The sequence below is a fragment of the Macaca nemestrina genome, chromosome 14 (genome assembly GCF_043159975.1).
Source record: "Macaca nemestrina isolate mMacNem1 chromosome 14, mMacNem.hap1, whole genome shotgun sequence".
Classification (NCBI taxonomy): Eukaryota; Metazoa; Chordata; class Mammalia; order Primates; family Cercopithecidae; genus Macaca; species Macaca nemestrina.
In genome coordinates, this window is record NC_092138.1 from 107,444,516 (window position 1) to 107,461,992 (window position 17,477).

Here is a 17,477-nt window from a genome sequence, read left to right on the forward strand (position 1 = left end):
GCCTAGTATTTGATACTTGTATAGTCACCCTAGCACAACAGGGTGACTTGAGTCAAATTGTACATTACAACATAACTAAAAGACCGTAATTGGACTGTTTGTAGCACAAAGGATAAATACTTGAGGGGATGGACACCCCGTTTACCCTGATGTGATTACTACGCATTGCATGACTGTATTAAATATCTCATTTACCCCATAAATATATACACCTGCTATGTACCCACAAGAATCAAAAATTAAAATAAAAAAAGAGAGAGATTCAGCAAGTTTGGGGGCCAGAAAAGCTTTTATAAAGAAGTTTCCTCCTTTGTGTGTGACTGGGAGACGGACACAGAGAATGGCCAGGGCTGGCCCAAGGCCACACAGTGAGGCAGCTGCAGGGCAGGCGGGCGGGGTGCTGAGGGCTCTGTGTCCACCGTGGGCTCCAGGCAGCTCTTGGTAGTGTGGGTTGTGTCTCACTGGTTCCCTCATGCAGATGGCAACTGGCAGGGGCTTCCAGGCCCCGGGGGAGCAGGACCCTCCTCTCCACAGCCTCTCCTAGGGTGGCTCCCTCTTCCCTCCTCACCTGTGCACAAGCTCACCTCCAAGCCCTTGCTGGAGGGTTCCCTTGCACCAGTCAGGTGTTATCCAGGGTCCCCAAGAGGTCAATTCCCGCTTCAAGGTCAGGGATTTATTACAGGGCGAGGCCTGGCACAATTGTGGGGTACCTGCAAAGTGACAACTGGAAGGAGAAATTGGAGGATCAGAGGAAGCTTCACCCATTGGTGGATGAGAAGAGAGGCACACCCAGCCTTGACCGTGCAGGGCACGTCTCGTAGTCCACGGGAAGCTGCTGGCAAGGGAGAGCCACCGCCTCCATGCGCCTGCACCTGTGTTCTAGCAAGAGGCCGCAAAGACCCTTCCTCCCTCTGGGCCATGGTTCTCCCTCTTCTAGCCAGGTTGCACTCCCCTTGAGATCCTAGAAGGTGAACACAGAGATACAACATTAACTGTCAGCGGCTGACTCTGGGCACACTGCCTACGAGTTAGCCCCACTCTGCGAGGAGCGGTACCATTAAATTTAAAAATAAACACACAAAAATAAAGGAAAGCAAGCAAACAAAAAAAGAGTAACGGCCGGGCGCGGTGGCTCAAGCCTGTAATCCCAGCACTTTGGGAGGCCGAGACGGGCGGATCACGAGGTCAGGAGATCGAGACCACCCTGGCTAACACGGTGAAACCCCGTCTCTACTAAAAAATACAAAAAACTAGCCGGGCGAGGTGGCGGGCGCCTGTAGTCCCAGCTACTCGGGAGGCTGAGGCAGGAGAATGGTCTAAACCCGGGAGGCGGAGCTTGCAGTGAGCTGAGATCCGGCCACTGCACCCCAGCCTGGGGGACAGAGCAAGACTCTGTCTCAAAAAAAAAAAAAAAAAAAAAAAAAAAAAAATTTAAAAATAAACAAACAAAAATAAAGGAAAGCAGGCAAACAAAAAAAGAGTAACTGCTATGGATGCATTTTACCTTATAAAATAAGGGGGTGGGAGAGAGAAAGAGAACTGATTATACTTGCAAATACAGTGGACCCGTGAACAATCTGAGTCTGCTCCACTTATAGGTGGATTTTCTTCCATCTCTGCCACCTCTGAGACAGCGAGACCAACCTCTCCTCCTCCTCCTCAGCCTATTCCGCATGAAGATGAGGACGAAGAGCTTTATGGTGATCCACTTCCACCGAATGAATAGGAAATGTATTTTTTCTTCCTTATGACTCTTTTAATAACATTTCCTTTTCCCTCCCTGTTTTATTTTATTTTGTTTTTTTGAGACAGCGTCTTGCTCTGTCACCCAGATCCTAGTACAGTGGGCCTAATCACAGTTCACTGCAGCCTCGACCTCCCAGGCTCAGGCGATCCTCCTACCTCAGCCTCCCAAGTAGCTGGGACCACAGGCGCATGCCACCATGTCTGGCTAATTTTTAAATGTTTTTGTGGAGACGGGGTCCCACTCTGTTGCCCAGGCTGGTCTTGAACTCCTGGCCTCAAGCAATCCTCCTGCCTTGCCTCCCAAAGTGCTGGGATTACAGGCATGAGCCACCATGCTCAACCTCCAGCTTACTTTATTGTAAGAACACAGTGTAGAACACATATAACATACAGAATTTGTGTTAATCAACAGTTCCTGTTATCGATAAGACTTCTAGTCAATGGTAAGCTATTAGTTAGGCCAGGCACCGTGGCTCACGCCTGTAATCCCAGCACTTTGGGAGGCTGAGGAGGGTGGATCACCTGAGGCCAGGAGTTCGAGACCAGCCTGGCCAACATGGTGAAAACCCATCTCTACTAAAAATACAAAAATTAGCTGGGCATGGTGGTGGGCCCTGTAGTCCTAGCTACTCAGGAGGCTGAGCCAAGAGAATGGCTCGAACCTGGGAGGTGGAGGTTGCAGTGAGCTAAGATCTCGACACTACACTCCAGCCTGGGTGACAGAGCGAGACTCCATCTCAAAAACAAAAACAAAACAGTATGCTATTAGTAGTTAAGTTTTGAAGGAGTCAGAAATTATATGCAGATCTGTGACTGCAAGGAAGGCAGGTGCCCCAAACCCCCTGTGTTTTTGTTCACGGGTCAACTGTACGTTCATGTAGAAGGAAATTTCAAGGAGGAAATACTAGTAATTACCGCAGTTCTTGTTTCTGCAACAGGTCACATGACCAGAACTCATGTCAGTCCTTTTGGCACCACCCCTTCCGTGTTGTCTCTGTCCTCATCAGGTGCTCAGCAGGTTGTAGGTTCTTGCTTGGAAGGATGACCCAAACCTTCATTCCCGAAGGGTCTCTGTCTTTAGTGTTCCTGCCTGAATCGAGTTGTTGTAATTTCCATTCCAAATAAGCCCACTTACTTCTGCTTGATATTTAGCAACCTGTGAGGACTAATCACCCCCTGGTTTTGCTGTGGGTTCAGAGGCATAAAGGACCCATTGTGATCAGATGTAGCCTTAGCTCTGGTTTAGTCGAGCTGTTGTTGTGTCCTCTGGTGGGAACATTCCTCCTCTGTGAACTCATAAATGCAGGGATGGGAAATACTTTGTGAGCAGGCAGTCAGGGATAACAGCGGGAAGAGCTGCTTCCCTTCCTGTCTTTGGACACCTGGATCCTCAGTCCTGGCCATGGGAGAAGTAGCGCCACATGCTGGATGTTGCATCAGAGCCCATACTGCGTCTTGGAGGATCCTGTCCCACCCTGCAAGGTATGACCCCTAGCTGATGCCGAAAATGTGTCTTCAGACCCCATTCTATGCAGCCAGCTGCTTCAGGGTGATGAGGAATATGGTAAGATCGGTAAGATCAGTGAATTTCATGGGCCCAGTGCCACACTTAATTTGCTGCAAAATGACTTCTCCGGTCAGAAGCAGAGCTGTGTGGAATACAGTGATGGCAGAGAAGCCATTCTGTAAGTCCACGGTGGTTTGGCAGAAAGGCAAATCCATATTCAGAATAAGGGTCTCTGCCAATAAGAACAAAATGCTGCTTCTTCTATGATTGAAATGGTCCACTGTAACTGACCTGGCACCGGGTGGTTGTCTGATCTCTCTGGGTAATGGAGTCCTAGAGGGGGCTCAGTGGACCAGTGTGATTTTCTGTGAAAGAGAGGCGTCATGGTCACTGTGATTGCATTATAAAAGAGGGCTGGAGAATTGATATAACCTTGAAACAGGAATGGTGAAGATGTATTCCTGGCCCTGCCAACTGAAAATAAACAGCTTCTGATCAGCAAAAAGGTACCAGATGTGCTGACTATCTCTAGCAAAGAAACCACATCTGGAATGGTAGCTGCAATTGGAATCACCACCTGATTGAGGTTGTGATAATCTACTGCCACTCTCCAAGATCCATCTGTCTTCTGTACAGACCCAATAGGTGAGCAAATGGGGATGTGGAAGGAATCGCCACTGCTGCTTCCTTCAAGTCCTTGATGATAGCACCAGTCTCTGCAATCCCTTCAGGGAGGTAGGAAATGTGATTTGCTTCTGGTTTACTCTCATGGTAGGGGGCTTCCAGCTGGCTTTTCCTACCATGACAGACCTTACTCCACAGGTCAGGAAACTGCCAGTTGCTGAGTCTGATAGTTCCAACTGTGCATTCCAGAACTGGGGAAATAACCCTGTTCATGGGCCCAGTGGGTTCACGTGAGCTGGACCTGAATAAAACTCTCTAATTTACTGGATCTCCTGCCATATTGTTAAAATAGGACCATACACTCTGACATTTCTCACATCAAGAAGTAGGGTCTTGGCCTGGATGGTGGCTCATGCCTGTAATCCCAGCACTTTGAGAGGCTGAGGTGGGTGGATCACTTCAGGTCAAGAGTTCGAGATCAGCCTAGCCAACATGGTGAAACCCTGTCTCTACTAAAAATACAAAAATTAGCCAGGCATGGTGGTGGGTACCAGTAATCCCAGCTACTCAGGAGGCTGAGGGACAAGAATTGCTTGAACCCAGGAGGTGGAGGTTGCAGTGAGCTGAGATCGTGCCACTGTACTCCAGCCTGGCGGACAGAGCAAGACTCTGGGAAAAAAAAAAAGGGTAGTCTATGCCCCCTTCTCTTGAATCTCAGTAGGCTTGTGACTACTTCAACCAACAGAGTGTAACAGGAGTGACACTACGTGGTTTCTGAGGCCAGGTCATACAAGGTGATACATGGAGCCTTTGTTCATGGAGCCCTGAGTCTCCATGTAAGAAGTCTGACTACCCTGACACCACCACACTAAGCACTCTGGTCTGCAGTCCCAGCTGAGCCCAGTCTTCTGGCCATCTCTGCCAAGGCATCAGATAAGCAAGAGATGCTGCCTTGGACCCTCCAGAACAGCCCATCCTGTCTCCCCCACCGGCTGAGTACCAATGAGTGATCTAGGTTGACACTCCCAGGAACAGAAGAATGTCCTGCTGAGCCCTTCCTGAACTCCAGACCCCCAAGATAATGAGACATAAGAAAATGGTTGGCTGGGCACATTGGCTCATGCCTATAATCCCAGCACTTTGGGAGGCCAAGGTGGGTAGATTAGGATGTCAGGAGATTGGGACTATCCTGGCTAACACAGTGAAACCCCGTCACTACTGAAAATACAAAAAATTAGCCAGGCATGGTGGCAGGCGCCTGTAGTCCCAGCTACTTGGGAGTCTGAGGCAGGAGAACGGAGGTTGCAGTGAGCCGAGATCGCGCCACTGCATTCCAGCCTGGGTGACAGACCAAGACTCAGTCTCAAACAAACAAACAAAAAAGAAAGAAAATGGCTGATATAGCTTGGATATTTGTCCCCACCCTAATCTCATGTTGAATTCTAATCCCCAGTGCTGAAGGTGGGGACTGGTGGAAGGCGTTTTGGTAATGAGGGTGTACGTCTCATGGCTTGGTGCCGTCCTTGCGATAGTGAGTTCTCATCAGATCTGGTCTTTTTTAAGTGCGTGGCACCATCCCCTGTCTCACTTCAGCTTTCATCATGTGACACGCAAGCTCCCACTTTACCTGTGAGTAAAAGCCTCCTGAGGCCTCATCAGAAGCCATGCTTCCTGTATCGCCTGCAGAACTGTAAGCCATTTAAACCTCTTTTCTTTATAAATTACCTAATCTCAGGCATTTCTTTATAGCAATGCGAGAACAGCCTAACATAATGGCCATGGTTTGTTAAGCAGTAGTAAATATCTAGAATACTTCCAGGAGCCCACACTTTGACTGCAGCACTGTGGCTTTTTTGGGCCTCCTGGAATTAATGTCAGCTCAGAGCCATCATCTAATCATCCCTAAGATATCTGGTTATTTCCCCTTATCCAATGCATAGTCACTCTGGCAAATGGCCTCAGGTTGCTTTGGAGTACAACTAAGATTTACAACATACACTCTTGGTTGTCCTTCCTTAAGGGGCTCCAGCCTCCCCTTTCATTCAAGGGGCTCTGAGTCTATCAACTGCTCCCCCTGAGAATTGGCTGAGGGTCTCATAGTATTCTCTAGCTTGTTGCTTCAAAACAGATTTCTACTTACCAGAGCTAGAACTTTTCTGGTTATACAAATCAAGATTGTAGGCCGGGTGCGGTGGCTCAAGCTTGTAATCCCAGCACTTTGGGAGGCCGAGATGGGCGGATCACGAGGTCAGGAGATCGAGACCATCCTGGCTAACATGGTGAAACCCCGTCTCTACTAAAAAATACAAAAAACTAGCCGGGCGAGGTGGCGGGCGCCTGTAGTCCCAGCTACTCGGGAGGCTGAGGCAGGAGAATGGCATAAACCCGGGAGGCGGAGCTTGCAGTGAGCTGAGATCCGGCCACTGCACTCCAGCCTGGGCGACAGAGCGAGACTCTGTCTCAAAAAAAAAAAAAAAAAAAAAAAGATTGTAAGGCTGAATGTAGTAGCTTATGCCTGTAATCCCAGCACTTCGGGAGGCTGAGGTGGGAGGATCACTTGAGCCTAGGAGTCCAAGACCAGCCGGGGCAACACAGCAAGACCCTGTCTCTATTAAATAAATAAATAAATAAAAACAAATTAAGATTGTATTAGGTTACCCACTTACTTTGTTCTTGGGGTCACCAATTCTGTCTCCCTGCCCCTCCACCCAAACAGAGAACATAGTGTGGGGGCCAGTGAGCAAGTCTTAAGGGGACTTACCCTTGTTTTTTTTTGTTTTTTGTTTTTTTCCTTTTTGTGGAGAACAGGGTCTTGCTATATTGCCCCGGCAGGCCTCCAACTCCTGGGCTCAAGCTATCCTCCCACCTCTGCCTCCCTAAGAACTGGGATTACAGGCGTGAGCCACTGTGCCCAGCCTGCAAGTCTTAAATTATAAGTCCACTCCAGCATGCCAATCTCTCTAATCTCTTGAATACTTTCTTCCACACTATACTAAGGGAATTTTGGCTTCTCAGCTTCACTCATCGTAGACCACCTTTGGGTCCAGGTTTCAATGAACCAACCAAGCACACCATTAGAGCCACTCCTAGCTGCTTGAGCTAACTCAGTGACTCAGATTCTCTGCTTAGTGCACCTCTACATGTCCAGAAATTGGCCAGAACAAACATTATACGCCCTCCGTGCTATGCCGTGCCCCTAGGGTCTCTCCCAGTGATTTTCCCCTTCCCCCCTGTTGGTAGAGGTTGCCCACATCTTGCAGTTCTTCTGCTGCAGAGGATGCCTGCTCACAGGCCCCACTTGGGACCTGATCACCCAAAGCTTGTGAGGCCTGGAGTCTGGTTATTGGTCTAGAAGCAATGGCAGGTGGAGGACCACCTCAGGAGGGGGCATTAAAGGGTCTCCAGGCACAGGGACAATGTCTGGCTCTTCACTCAGAACTTGATCTGGGGGCTGAGCACAGTAGCTTATGTCTGTAATCCCAGCACTTTGGGAGGCTGAGGTGGGTGGATCACCTGAGGTCAGGAGTTCGAGATCAGCCTGGCCAACATGGTGAAACCCCATCTCTACTAAAAATACAAAAATTACCCGGGCGTGGTAGCATGTCCCTGTAGTCCCAGCTACTTGGGAGGCTGAGACAGGAGAATTGCTTGAGCCTGGGAGGCGGAGGTTGCGGTGAGCCGAGATCGTACCACTGCACTCCAGCCTGGGCGACACAGCAAGACTCCCTTTCAAAACAAACAAACAAGCAAACAAACACACACGAGACAACAAAGAAAAACAAAAACCAAAAACCTTGATCTGGGAATTGAAAGCCCTGAGCTCATCTCTTTTTCTCATTAGTTTTCCAGTGCACTTAGAGGCAACCAAGTGACCTCCCAGTCCCTGTGCCCTTTATTTCCACCCACACATTTGATGCCAGGAGTGACTTGGTCACCTGAGCCGTCTGTGGGCCTTGGCTCCAGGGGTTATGTGACTGCTCCACTGTTGTGTGCCATGGAGCCCCAGTGTTGGCCCTAGCAGCAGGGTCTGAACGCCTCTAAATCCACTGAGATTGGAGAGCTGATGCTGGATTCCCGTCCTTAAGATTCTCGTCCCCTGGAAGCATCACCAGTACCAACCACTGTCTCACGCAGGGTTCAATCAGGGAAGCAAAGCCACTGCGGGTATTATGGGATGCAGATTCATTATGGGGATGGTCTGACACGACTATGGGAGGAGCTGGAGGTGAAGGCCCAGAGGGGACACGAGGGGTCAGAGCTGACACCTCCCAGCAATCTGAGAAGCCAGGTGTGTCCGGCTGCCAGAGGGATGTGGGGGACGCTCCTGGAGGGTCTCCTGGGAGCTATCACCTCTGTGTAGCTGCTGCCTCTGTGAGTTCTTTGGGGAGCCTCTGGGGTGGGCCTGGGACCACCGCCGGTCAGCAGGCCAGCAGTCAGGAAGACCGAGCGCAGGGTGGAGGACAGCGAGGACAAGCTGGAGCCCCCAGGCCACTGGGTCTGCCAGTCACCATGGCTGCCTCCTGTGACCTTCAGAGAGCAACGGTCGCTGCTTCCCTTCCAATTTCAAAAGCTCCTATGCAGGAAGCACAGAGGGAGGCCTTCTGGGAAACTCGCCTCTCAGCCTCACCAGGTTGGCTTGGCCCCATCCACATCTCCCTCCCGCCTCTCTGCGGGCTGGGTCAGGACCCTTCCAGGCCTTTGCCCCTCCAGTACCTCCTTCCCAGCTGACTAAGATGCTATTCTATTCAACATGGGTGCAACCAGCCATTAGCACAAGCTTGGAACAGAGCAGCGCTCAATGTGTGTTTGGCAAATGGACGGGTGAATGGAGGACGGGATGATGCCTGCTTGGTGCCAGGGCCTGGGCTGGGCGCGACAAACACAGAAAAGTCAGACAGAGAGGAGGTTTGCTGCTGCCACAGTTGTGGCCTGTACTTATTCTCTGCAGGGCATTGGGCTAAAGGCTGGGGCCACAGGAGGGAGGTGGAGATTAGCTGAACTCCAACAGCTGGGACATGCCTGGATGAATGTGTTCAGGGCCTCAGACAAACCCAGTGAGAGACCAGGCTGGAAGTGCAGAGCAGGCGAGGCCACTACTGGCCGGTGACTTGCGGAGGACTTCCTGCAGCAGGTGGCTTGGGGAGGCTGGAACAGGTGGACCCCTGTGGTGGGGCAGGTGCATGCCAGACAGAGGGTGCCATGGTTTCTTTTTTTTTTTTTTTTTTTTTGAGACGGAGTCCTGCTCTGTCGCCCAGGCTGGAGGGCAGTGGCCGGATCTCAGCTCACTGCAAGCTCCGCCTCCCAGGTTCACGCCATTCTCCTGCCTCAGCCTCCCGAGTAGCTGGGACTACAGGCGTCCGCCACATCGCCCGGCTAGTTTTTTGTTATTTTTTAGTAGAGACGGGGTTTCACCATGTTAGCCAGGATGGTCTCGATCTCCTGACCTCGTGATCCACCCATCTCGGCCTCCCAAAGTGCTGGGATTACAGGCTTGAGCCACCGCGCCGGGCCCCATGGTTTCAATATATGTGTCCCTGCAAAATTTAGATGTTGGGGCTGGGCGCAGTGGCTCACGCCTGTAATCCTAGCACTTTGGGAGGTGGAGGTGGGTGGATCACTGAGGTCAGGAGTTCGAGACCAGCCTGGCCAACATGGTGAAACCGCGTCTCTACTAAAAATACAAAAAAATTAGGTGGACATGGTGGTGGGCGCCTGTAATCCCAGCTACTTGGGAGGCTGAGGCAGGAGAATCGTTTGAACCTGGGAGGTGGAGCTGAGATCATGCCACTGCACTCCAGCCTGGGCGACAGAGCGACACTCCATCTCAAAAAGATAAAAAGTAGGCCAGGCGCTGTGGCTCACGCCTATAATTCCAGCACTTTGGGAAGCCGAGGCAGGTGTATCACCTGAGGTAAGGAGTTCGAGGCCAGCCTGGCCAACCTGGTGAAACCCTGTCTTGGAGTGAGACTCCCTCTCAAAAATAAAAATAAAAAAATAAATAAAAAATTTAGATGTTGGAACTTCAGCCCCAGGGTGATGGCATTAAGAGGTGGGACTTTTTGAGGAGTGATTGAGTCATGAGGGCTCTACCCGATGGACGAGATTAATGCCCCTGTAAAGGAGGCTTCAGAGGGCTGCCTGGGCCTCCTTTCTTTTCTGCACAGCATTCGCCCTTTTTGACCCCTTCTGATGTGTGAAGAAGGTGCCATCTTGGAAGCAGACAGCAGGCCTCATCAGACACCAAATCTGCTGGTGCCTTGATCTTGGACTTCCCAGCTTCAGGACTGTGAGAAGATAAATTTCTGTCCTTTTTTTGAAATGGAGTCTCGCTCTGTCACCCAGGCTGGAGTGCAGTGGCCGGATCTCAGCTCACTGCAAGCTCCGCCTCCCGGGTTCACGCCATTCTCCTGCCTCAGCCTCCCGAGTAGCTGGGACTACAGGCGCCCGCCACCTCGCCCGGCTAGTTTTTGTATTTTTTAGTAGAGACGGGGTTTCACCGTGTTAGCCAGGATGGTCTCGATCTCCTGACCTCGTGATCCACCCATCTCGGCCTCCCAAAGTGCTGGGATTACAGGCGTGAGCCACCGCGCCCGCCCTAAATTTCTGTTCTTTATAAATGACCCAGTCTCTGGTATTTTGTAACAACAGTAGGAACGAACCAGGATAAAGGCCATGGCTTGTGCAGGTGCAGGAAGGACACCAGGCTCACCCCTGACCTGGAGAGGTTTTCATTTTGCACTCACTTCAGGCTGCAGGCTTGCGCGGGGTTTTTTTGTTTGTTGGTTTTTGGGTTTTTTTGAGACAGAGTCTCACTCTGTCACCCAGACCGGAGTGCAGTGGTGCACTCTTGGCTCACTGGCAACCTCTGCCTCCCAGGCTCAAGCAATTCTCCTGCCTCAGCATCCAGAGTAACTGGGATTACAGGCGCATGCTACTACTACCTGGCTAATTTTTGTATTTTTAGTAGAGACAGGGTTTTGCTATGTTGGCCAGGCTGGTCTCCAGCTCTTTTTTTTTTTTTTTTTTTTTTTGAGACGGAGTCTCGCTCTGTCGCCCAGGCTGGAGTGCAGTGGCCGGATCTCAGCTCACTGCAAGCTCCGCCTCCCGGGTTTACGCCATTCTCCTGCCTCAGCCTCCCGAGTAGCTGGGACTACAGGCGCCCGCCACCTCGCCCGGCTAGTTTTTTGTATTTTTTAGTAGAGACGGGGTTTCACCATGTTAGCCAGGATGGTCTCGATCTCCTGACCTTGTGATCTGCCCGTCTCGGCCTCCCAAAGTGCTGAGATTACAGGCTTGAGCCACCGCGCCCGGCCCTGGTCTCCAACTCTTGACCTCAAATGATCCACCCACCTCAGCCTCCCAAAGTGCTGGGATTATCCAAGCGTGAGACACTGCACTCGACCAGCTCGCCTGGGTTTTGGTTTCTAGAGATGATGCTTATGATGCAGGAGCGTGGTCTTGCTCAGACTAGGGAATGACTCATCTTCATGGTGGGAACAGAAGGTGTAACCAAGAGATATAAGCAGACACCTAGGTCCCAAGTCCACTCTGCTCCAGGTTCAGACCCTCTGGTCCATTCTCCACAGGCGGCAGGGCGTGCCTCTAAATCCTCCATGGTCCCCACTGTGGCTGTCGGGAGGTGGCCCAGCCTCCTCTATGTGACTGCCCCTCTCTCACCTCCTGGCCTTCCACGTGCTGCCCCTCTGTCCTCCCGCCTTACCTGCTCCTCCTCAGAATAGCCTCTCCTGACTCTCTGCCTTGGACAGGGCCCCCCTGTGCTTCCCAATTTGCCACTCACACCCCAGTGTCCTGGGACAGTCCCTGTGGCCTGGCTGGATTCTAAGTGGGGGTCTTACACTGTGTATGCTGGCGGGCTGGAGAGGAGAGGGAAGTGCCGCCATGCAGAACTGAGAAGGGAAAGGCGGGGGGTGCCCCTCAGGACCAAGCTCTCCTTCCAGATCATTCTTTTTTTCTTTTCTTTTCTTTTTTTTTTTTTTTGAGATAGAGTCTTGCTCTGTCGCCCAGGCTAGAGTGCAGTGGCTCGATCTCAGCTCACTGCAACCTCTGCCTCCTTGGTTCAAGGGATTCTCCTGCCCCAGCCTCCGAAGTAGCTGGGACTACAGGCGCGCGCCATCACACCCAGCTAATTTTTTGTGTGTGTTTACTAGAGCCTGGGTGTTTCATCATGCTGGTCGTGCTGGTCTTGAACTCCTGACCTCAAGTACCAGCCTGCCTCGGACTTCCAAAGTGCTGGGATTATAGGCATGAGCCACCGTGCCCAGCCCAGATCATTATTGATTTAGGGATTTCCTTGACTCTGCCTGGGAACAGTTTTCGTGTGACAGGCCCAGTTGAGAAATGGCCAGTGAGAATGGTGGCCATCAGCAGGTCCCTATCTTGTATCCATGGCAGGAGAGGAAAGAGAAGTCTCCACGCCCTGCCTTCCTAGATCCTGCCAGCAGGCCTGAGGCTGCATGTGTGGCCTATCTTTCTTTTTTTTAGAGATGGGATTTCCCGCTGTTGCTCAAGCTGGAGTGCAGTAGCGTGATCACAGGTCACTGCAGCCTCAACCTCCCAGGCTCAAGCAATCCTCCCACCCAAGTAACTGGAACTCTGGGACTATAGGTGCATGCCACCACGCATGGCTAATATTTAAACTGTCTTTTATTTTTCCTCAAGTCAGTACATTTTATTTTATTTTTTAAATTGCTCCTTTTTGTTTTTTATTTTTAATTTTTGTGGGTGTATTGTAGGTGTATACATTAAATATTTATGGGGCATATGAGATATTTTGATAGATGCATACAATGCGTAGTAATCACATCAGGGTAAATGGGGTATACATCCCCTCAAGCATTTATCCTTTGTGTTACAAACAATCTAATTATACTCTCTTAGTTATTTTAAAATGTACACTTAGGCTGGACATGGTGGCTCACACCTGTAATCCCAGCATTTTGGGAGGCTGAGGCGGGCAGATCACCTGAGGTCAGGAGTTCAAACCAGACTGGCCAACATGGTGAAACCCTGTCTCTACTAAAAATACAAAAATTAGTCAGGCCTGGGGTGTTTGCCTGTAGTCCCAGCTACTTGGGAGGCTGATGTGGGAGAATTGCTTGAACCCGGGTGGCAGAGGTTGTAGTGAGCCGAGATCAAGTCATTTCACTCCAGCCTGGAAGACAGAGCAAGACTCTGTCTCAAAAAGATAATAAATCGACCAGGCACTGTGACTCACGCCTATAATCCCAGCACTTTGGGAGGTGGAGGTGGGCGAGTCACCTGAGATCAGGAGTTCAAGACGAGCCTGGCCAACATGGTGAAACCTAGTCTGTACTAAACAAACAAGCAAACAAAAATTAGCTGGGTGTGGTGGCACATGCCTGTATTCCCAGAGAGATGGAGGTTTCAGTGAGCCGAGATCATGCCACCGTACTTCAGCCTCAGTGACAGAGAGAGACTCTGTCTCAAGAAAAAAAAAAAAAAAAAAAAATTGGCCGGGTGCAGTGGCTCACACCTGTAATCCCAACACATTGGGAGGCCGAGGCGGGTGGATCATCTGAGGTCGGGAGTTCGAGACCAGCCTGGCCAACATGGAGAAACCCCGTCTCTACTAAAAATACAAAATTAGCCGGGCGTGGTGAGACACGCCTATAATCCCAGCTACTGTGGAGGCTGAGGCAGGAGAATCACTTGAACCCGGGAGGTGGAGGTTGCAGTGAACCGAGATCGTGTCATTGCACTCCAGCCTGGGCAAAAAAAAGTGAAACTCCATCTAAAAAAAGAAAAAGATTACCCTCCCTCCAGCCTGGGTGATAGAGCAAGACTCCATCTCAACAAAATAAATAAATAAGTAAATAATAATAAAAATAAATAAACAAATAAATAAAAATTCCCCTCCTTTTGACCCAGCAATTCCACAACTAGAAATTTACTCCTAGAAATAATTTGGTGAATGCAAAAAAAAAAAAAAAAAAAAAAGTGCACAAGGATGTTCACGTAGTGGTGAGGTTGGTGGCGTTTACAAGGGCAACGGATTGGAAGTTGCCAAGATGACCAACAATGGGATTAGGAGAGTAAAGGGCACACAATCAGGGCTCCGGGCATTCTTGAGTAAATGACTGAAATTGTGCTTCCACTTATTTTATTCTCATACATGTCATCCTCATGTGAGCCCTGTTATTATCTCCACTTTCCAGATGAAGGAACAAAGGCTCAGAGAAGGGCACAGGCTACTGGTGGCAAGCCAGAACTCATGCTCAGCTGGGTGAACAAAGGAAGCCAGGAGTCTGAGTAAGAATAAAGGAAATCGGGGAGAAGGCTCCAGCAAGTCATTCCTTTGCTTATTGCCTTTATTAAGCCCTCACCCCCAGGCATGCTCTGTGCTCACAATGGCAGCCACTGCTGTGAATCCTTTTTATTTTTAAGCTTTATTTTTTTATTTTTTATTTTTTTTTTGGTCTTTGAGAGAGAGAGTCTTACTCTGTCCTCCAGGCTGGAGTGCAGTGGCGTAATCTCAGCTCACTGCAACCTCCGCCTCCCAGGTTCAAGTGATTCTCCTGCCTCAGCCTCCCAAGTAGCTGGGATTACAGGCACCCACCAGCATGCCTGGTTAATTTTTATATTTTTAGTAGAGATGGGGTTTCACCATGTTGGCTGGTCTCGAACCCCTGACCTCAGGTAATTCACCTGCCTCGGCCTCCCAAAGTGCTGGGATTACAGGCGTGAGTCATCATGCCTGGCCCTCAAATACTCTTTTACTTTTCCTGAAAGGGAAGAGAGCAGGTGTCCCAGGCCCCAGGCCTCACTCTCATAAGCAGTAGGATATGGTGGTCATGAAGACAGACTATGGCACCAACATGCCTGGGCTCATATCCTCCCAGCTCCACCTCTTACTAGTGGTGTGATCTTGGACAAGTGACTTAACTTCTCTTGGCCTCAGTTTCCCCATTTGTAAAATGGGGATAATAACAATAATGCCTACCTCATAGGGTTGTTGTGAAGGTTAAACAAATATTTGTAAAGAACATAGAATAGTGCCCAGAACATAGTATGCCCTGTATCAGTAATTTTTTTTTTTTTAGACTGAGTCTCATTCTGTTGCCCAGGCGGGAACACAGTGGCGCGATCTCGGCTCACTGCAAGCTCCACCTCCCGGGTTCACGCCATGCTCCTGCCTCAGCCTCCCAAGTAGCTGGGACTACAGGCACCCGCCACCACGCCAGGCTAATCTTTTTTGTATTTTCAGTAGAGACGGGATTTCACCGTGTTAGCCAGGATGGTCTCAATCTCCTGACCTCGTGATCTGTCCGCCTCGGCCTCCCGAAGTGCTAGGATTACAGGCGTGAGCCACAGTGCCTGGCCAGTATTTGTTTTTAAAAAAATACACACACACAGTCCTCATACACATATAACCATTACGAAAATGTTTGAGAGGCGGGCGGAGTGGCTCATGCCTGTAATCCCACCACTTTGGGAGGCTGAGGTGGGTGGATTGCCTGAGGTCAGGAGTATGAGACCAGACTGATCAACATGGGGAAACCTCGTCTCTACTAAAAATACAAAATTAGCCGGCGTGGTGGCGCATGCCTGTAATCCCAGCTACTCGGGAGACTGGGAGACTGAGGCAGGAGAATCGCTTGAACCCGGGAGGTGGAGGTTGCGATGAGCCGAGATCGCGCCATTGCATTCCAGCCTGGGCAACAAGCGCGAAACTCTATCTCAAAACAAACAAACAAACAAACAAACAAACAAACAAACAAAAAAAACAAAAACAAAAAAAAAAAAAAGAAAAAGAAAAAAGAAAAAGAAAAAAAAAGAAAAGAAAATGTTTGAGAGTAATTTGAGCAGCATATATAAAAACTTTTTTTTTTTTTTTTTGAGATAGGGCCTTGCTCTGTCACCCAGGCTGGAGCGCAGTGCCTTGATCACAGCTCGCTGTAGCCTTGACCTCCGAGTTCAAGTGATTCTCCCACCTCAGCCTCCTGAGTAGCTGGGACTATAGGTGTGCACTACCATGCCTGGCTAATTAATTTGTTTTTCTTTTTTTTGGTAGAGACAGGGTCTCCCTAGGTTGCCCAGGCTGGTCCTGAACTCCTGGGCTCAAGCGATCCTCTCACCTTGGCCTCCCAAAGTGTTGCGATTTCAGGTGTGAGCCACCACACCCGGACCAAAATATTGAACACGCGGCACCGATTCAGCAACCCCAAGTGTGGGATCTGACAGACGCACTCATAGAAATTTGGTGGTCGCAGGCTATGGAGGGTAGCTCCTCAGATAGCGGAGCGCCGCCCGAGAGGCTGACGGAAGAGGCCAAGCCTCAGGGAGCCGCCTGGAGCAGGGACAGTGGCACTGTGTCCCAGAGCCGCAGCAGCGCCTCGGGGCGGTGGGAGGACGAGGGCGCGGAGGACGGTGCGCCGGGCCGCGACCTGCCGCTGCTACGCCGCCTGCCTGCTGTCCGGGGCCGGGGCGCGGCCCGAGGTCGAAGCCCTGGACGCGAGCCTGGAGGACCTGCTCACCAGAGTGGACGAGTTCGTGGACATGCCGGACATGCTTCGCGGCGACTCGTCCCCAGTCGTCAGCCAGGGCGTGCCGCGCATCCACGCGAAGGCCGCCGAGATGCGGCACATCTGCAGCAGGATCGACCGGCTGGAGGCCTTCGTGAGGATGGCGGGCGGCCGCCTAGCCAGGATGGAGGAGCAGGTCACCAAGGCCGAGGCCGAGCTGGGCGCCTTCCCCAGGGCGTTCAAGAAGCTCCTGCACACGATGAACGTGCCCTCGCTCTTTAGCAAGTCTGCTCCCTCGAGGCCACAGCAAGCAGGCTACGAAGCCCCCGTCCTGGACCGAACACTACTTCCCTCGTTGTAGTGAAAGGCCTCAGCTCTGACGGCCTGACCACTGCGGCAAGAGGACCCCAGCTGAGGTGCTTACCTCCAGTACGAAGTGAATTGCAAATCCTGCTCATGGACATACATGATGTTGGAGTGTGGGATTTCAAGGTTTACGTTCTGCACACTCTCCGCAGTATATTCATGATTCAGTGTAGAATGTATAGACTTTATGCCTTCCAATTTTAAAAAAAGGGACGGGGTCTTGCTATGTTGCCCAGACTGGCTGGAAACTCCTGGACTCAAGTGATCCTTCCACCTCAGCCTCCCCGGTAGCTGGGACTCCAGGGTCGCCACCGCGCCCAGCCTGTGTCTTCCAGCTCTAATCAGAAAGCTGCTTGGCGAGGACATGGGGAATCAAACTGAATGAACTTTGCACGGTGGCAAAACTGTTATTTTTGTGGATTTTACTACACGGCGTTACCTTTTCAAGATTTATATGTTTGTATAATCATAAGAAAATTGAGCCATTAAAGCCTTGTTATTATTCAAAAAAAAAAAAGAAATTCATAATGATAAATATTCAAGAATGTGAATTGCCATATTAATTGTAAGGACAAAAATTGGAGACAACACAGAGGTTCATCAAAGGGGAGTGGCTAAATCTGCTGTGGTCCATCCACAGGGTGAATACTACCTTGGAGAAGAAAGAATGGGTTTTGTGTTTTAGGTTGAATCATCTGAAATTGCTAACATTTGACCATTTCTGACTTACA

General features: G+C 50.4%; 1 protein-coding gene across 1 annotated transcript; it reads left to right on the forward strand.

Annotated features, from left to right (window-relative positions):
- The first annotated feature begins 16,131 nt into the window (after positions 1 to 16,131).
- On the forward strand, positions 16,132 to 17,134 carry LOC105483905 (biogenesis of lysosomal organelles complex 1 subunit 4). Its single transcript, XM_011744980.2, is given in 3 exon segments — positions 16,132 to 16,310; positions 16,312 to 16,713; positions 16,715 to 17,134. Coding segments are annotated over 3 exon segments (627 nt in total). The 3' UTR covers positions 16,761 to 17,134.
- The last annotated feature ends 343 nt before the right edge of the window (positions 17,135 to 17,477 follow it).